Source organism: Carlito syrichta, unplaced genomic scaffold (genome assembly GCF_000164805.1).
Source record: "Carlito syrichta isolate Samal-C Ts95f unplaced genomic scaffold, Tarsius_syrichta-2.0.1 Scaffold101994, whole genome shotgun sequence".
NCBI lineage: Eukaryota > Metazoa > Chordata > Mammalia > Primates > Tarsiidae > Carlito > Carlito syrichta.
This window is the reverse complement of record NW_007046090.1, coordinates 24,409-28,415: the sequence shown is the minus strand read 5'-3', so window position 1 is coordinate 28,415 and position 4,007 is coordinate 24,409. Positions and strand designations below refer to the sequence as shown.

Here is a 4,007-nt window from a genome sequence, read left to right as displayed (position 1 = left end):
CTCGGCCCGGAGGGCGGGGCCGCGGGGCTCTGGGGGCGGCGCTTGGCAGCTGAGCCCCGCCCTCACGGCCCCCCAGGTATGGTGTGGCAGCTTCCAGGTGACGACGGGTCTGCAGGTCCCCAGCTCCGTGCGCTGCCTGCAGAAGCGAGGCAGCGCCACCAGCAGCTCCAACACCAGCCTCACCTAGGCCGGGGTGGCCCGGGCCGCCGCCAGGTCGCGGCTGCTCCCGCCGGCACCCTCCCCTCACCTGCTGCTTGGAGCCTTAACTTCCCACGGGGTCACCAACAGGGTGCGGGCCCCTGGGCGGACCCGCCTCACCCCTAATAAAGGTCAGACACTGGCCAGGCTGCCATGCTGGTCCTTTGGGGCGGGGTGGACCTCTGCTGTGTGGTGCTAGGACCGCAGCTTTCCCGACTGTGAAATGCGGGGGGGGGAGAAGGTGGTGGGTTTTGCCGAGCCGAGGGTCGCTGGGGTCAGTGGGGCCTTCTGGGGGCAGACGTCGACAGACCCCTCCTCCCACACCACCCAAGCCAAGCCAAACGCATGCATCCTGGGGTCACTGGGGTTTTAATCCCGGGAGCACGCATCGGGCAGTCCTGAGATCAGCCCGCTGGTCCCCCGTTGAGTCCTGGTCAGTGCTCCAGTGCCCGCCTCCTCTCCAGCTTCTTCTGTAGCTCCGCCGTCACATCCGCCAGCCCTGGGGTCAGGGCCTGAGGCTTAGCGGGGTTGGGACCCCCAGACAAGCCTCCTCAGTCCCCATTACCGACATCCACCCAGGGCCAGCTATAGATCTGGAGGGCCTGGTGCAAATGTGTCCAAAGACACTCAGAATTTCTTTTCTTTCTTTTTTTTGGAGTCGGCGTCTCATTCTGTTACCCAGGCTGGAGTGCAGTGGCATGGTCATGGCTCACCACAGCCTTGATCTGCTGGGTTCAGGAGGTCTTTCTGCCTTAACCTCATGAGTAGCTGGGACTGTAGGCATGCACCACCATGTCTGGCTAATTTTTAAATTTTTTGTAGAGATAGGGTCTTACTATGCTGGCTAGGTGGATCTTGAATTCCAGGTCTCAAGCCATCCTACTGCATTGGGCTTCCAAAGCACTGGAGCTGCAGTGCTTAAGAATTTCAAGGCCAAGCACGGTGGCTCATGCCTGTCATTCTAGCATGTTGGGAGACCGAGGCGAGAGGATTACCTGAGTCCAGGAGTTCAAAACCAGCCTGGGTAACATGGCAAGACCTCATCTCTACAGTAAATCAAAAAATTATCCGGGTGTGATACGCATCTGTAGCCCCAGCTACTCAGGAGGCTGAGGCGGAAGGATCACCTGAGCCCATCAGGTCGAGGCTATGGTGAGCCGTGATGTGCCACTGCACTCCAGCCCGGGTCACAGAGTGAGATTCCGACTCAAAAAAGAAAAAAAAACTCCCCCAAGACAATAGCAGAGCATTAAATGGCAAAGTGCCTCCAATCTCAGCACTTTGGGAGGCCAAGGGGAGGATTGTTTGATTCCAGGAGTGTGAGACCAGCCTGGGCAACATGGCCAAACATCGACTCTACAAAAAGTGAAAAACAAAAATAAAAATTCGCCGAGTGTGAGGACTTATGCCTGTAGCCCCAGCCACTTGGGAGGCTGAGGTGGAAGGAATAACTGAACCCAGGAGGTTGAGGCTTCCGTGAGCCATGATGGTTGCCATCATGCCATTGCATTCCAGCATGAGTGACAGCCCGACTCAAAAAAGAAGTAAATGGCAGGGTGCTTTGCTGTAGGGGACCCTGTGTGGCTGCAGGGGTCACACAGCCAGGGAGCTAGCCCTGCATTCCACCTACATCGCTTACCCACTGGCTGGACTGAGTTGGCTGCCAGCCTCCTGGCCAGACCACCGCTGGGGACTTTGGGCTCTGGAAGAGAAGGAGGTGAGGGCTGAGGCCGGCCCGCCAGCAGGTGAAGGAAGGACTGGGGACATGGGGGGAGGACCCCTACCTGGCTTGGATCCAGCGGGGGGCTTCGGAAGCTTTGCTGGAGGCTTTGCCAACTTCTTGGGCTTCAGGATGACCGGCCGACTCGAGGAGGACACTGCTTGGACAAAGGTGGGACGCGTCACACTGGACTGTCTGCTGGCTCCCCCCAGCTCTCAGCAGGCCCAGCCTCCACCCACCGTCCTGGTTCTCATATTCGGCCACCGGAGCTTCTCCAATGGGGGTCACGTAGTTCTCCTCCGGGCTTGGCGGCAGGGGCAGGGGAGGTAACGAGGGCAGCTTGTCCTGGCTGGACACAGGCGCAGACGCAGGAGGAAGCACCTTGGGGCCGCCCGCAGGGGTCGCAGGACCTGATGGGGAAAGTGGTCACTGTCCAAGCCCATGTGGTTCGGGGACACCCCAGGCTGGGTCTGTGTGCATGCTTGGGTCCATACCTGTCTTCCTGTGCATGTGTGTGCCTGTGTAGACTGGTTGAATTTGCATTAATTACATATAAGTGCAAGGTTTGTATGCACGAGCCGACTGTGTGTACACAGGATGCTGCCTGCCTGCTAGACATGCTTGAGCCCTTGTCTAGTGTGTGTTATGCATATGTGTCTAGAAATGTCTGATTTTGTCCTTGTGAAGCTGAGGTGAGTGGATGGCCTGAGTCCGCGGGTTCGAGACCCGCCTGGGCAACTTGGCGAGACCTCATCTCTACATAAATCAAAAAAATCAGCCGGGCGTGGTAGCGCGCGCTTGTAGTTCCAGCTACTCGGAAGGCAGAGGCGGAAGGATTGCCGGAGCCCAGCGGGTCGAGGCCGTGGTGGCCGGAAGCGGCTACTGCACTCCAGTCTGGGCGACACAGTGAGACCCCAAGTCAAAAAAAAAAAAAAAAAAAAAAAAAAAGGGTATATTGGCTGAGCCTGTAATCCCAGCACTCTGGGGGTGGGGCCTGAGGCAGGAGGATCGCTTGCACCCAGGGGATCGAGACCAGCCTGGGCAACATAGCAAGATGTCGCCTCTACAAAAAATCAAAAAGTCACTGGGAGTGGTGGCACCTGTAGTCTCAGCTACTCAGGAGGCTGAGGCAGGAGGATGACTTGAGTTCAGGAGGCTGAGGCTGCACCCCAGCCTGGGCAACAGAGCCAGACCCTGTCTCTAGCAACAACACAAAAAAGAGAGGTGTATCTGTGCTGCGTGGGGTGTAGGACCCTTGCATTCACGCATGTGGGCGCTTTTGTCTACACGGATGCAGGGTTCATGGAGGATGCACATGTGTGTATGGATGTGTCCTCTGTGTCCATCATGCACTGGGGTCCTGCATCTGCCCAGGCCAGGGAAGAACATCTCGCCCACCCCACAGGCCTTCCCAGGATGCCATCTGTCCCCTCCTTCCACTCCATAAACCGGACCAGTTTCCACACCTTTTGCAACACTGGCCATGATTCCCCATCTCTGGGCAGTTATGATTCTGTCAGGGACACCCTCTGTCTCGCCCATTTCTTTCTCTTTTTTTTGAGTTGGAGTCTCACTCCGTCGCCCAGACTGGAGTGCAGTGGCCACTCCCGGCCACCGCAGCTGCGACCTGCCAGGCTCCGGCGATCCTTCCGCCTCAGCCTTCCAAGTAGCCGGAACTACAGGCGTGCTCTATGATGCCCAGCTCGTTTTTGATTTATTGTAGAGATGAGGTCTTGCCAAGTTGCCCGGACTGGTCTCGAACCTCTGAGTCCAGACAATCCTCTCACCCCGGCCTCCCAAAGAGCTGGGATTATAGATGTGAACCACTGTGCCTGGCCTTTTTTTTTTTTTTTTTTGAGTAGGAGTCTCACTCTGTCACTCAGGCTGGAGTGCGGTGGCACGCTCACGGCCCCCGCAGCTTTGACCTGCTGGGTTCAGGCCATCCGTCCGCCTTGGCCTCCCAAAGTCCTGGGATGACAGGCTGAGCCACTGAGCCCGGCTGTCTCGCCCATTTCTACCTCTTAAAATCCTTGGAGCCGGGCTCGGTGGCTCAGCCTGTCATCCCGCGCCTTTGGGAGGCTGAGGTGAG

At 57.8% G+C, this 4,007-nt stretch overlaps 2 protein-coding genes across 2 annotated transcripts in view; one reads left to right on the top strand and one right to left on the bottom strand.

The window, feature by feature from the left end:
- Nucleotides 1–2,114, top strand: part of FSD1 (fibronectin type III and SPRY domain containing 1) — a 14,561-nt gene extending 12,447 nt beyond the window's left edge. Inside the window, exon 8 of the mRNA XM_021715735.1 lies at nucleotides 2,050–2,114. Within this exon, the coding sequence (XP_021571410.1) occupies nucleotides 2,050–2,054 (5 nt within the window). The 3' untranslated portion in view covers nucleotides 2,055–2,114. The remainder of the gene's footprint in view (nucleotides 1–2,049) is intronic.
- The window catches only part of STAP2 (signal transducing adaptor family member 2), a 25,740-nt gene continuing 22,281 nt past the window's right edge, over nucleotides 549–4,007 (bottom strand). Inside the window, exons 10-13 of the mRNA XM_021715731.1 lie at nucleotides 2,158–2,328; nucleotides 1,983–2,075; nucleotides 1,838–1,900; nucleotides 549–697 (exon numbers count right to left, since the gene is read on the bottom strand). Of these exons, the coding sequence (XP_021571406.1) occupies nucleotides 633–697; nucleotides 1,838–1,900; nucleotides 1,983–2,075; nucleotides 2,158–2,328 (392 nt within the window). The 3' untranslated portion in view covers nucleotides 549–632. The remainder of the gene's footprint in view (nucleotides 698–1,837; nucleotides 1,901–1,982; nucleotides 2,076–2,157; nucleotides 2,329–4,007) is intronic.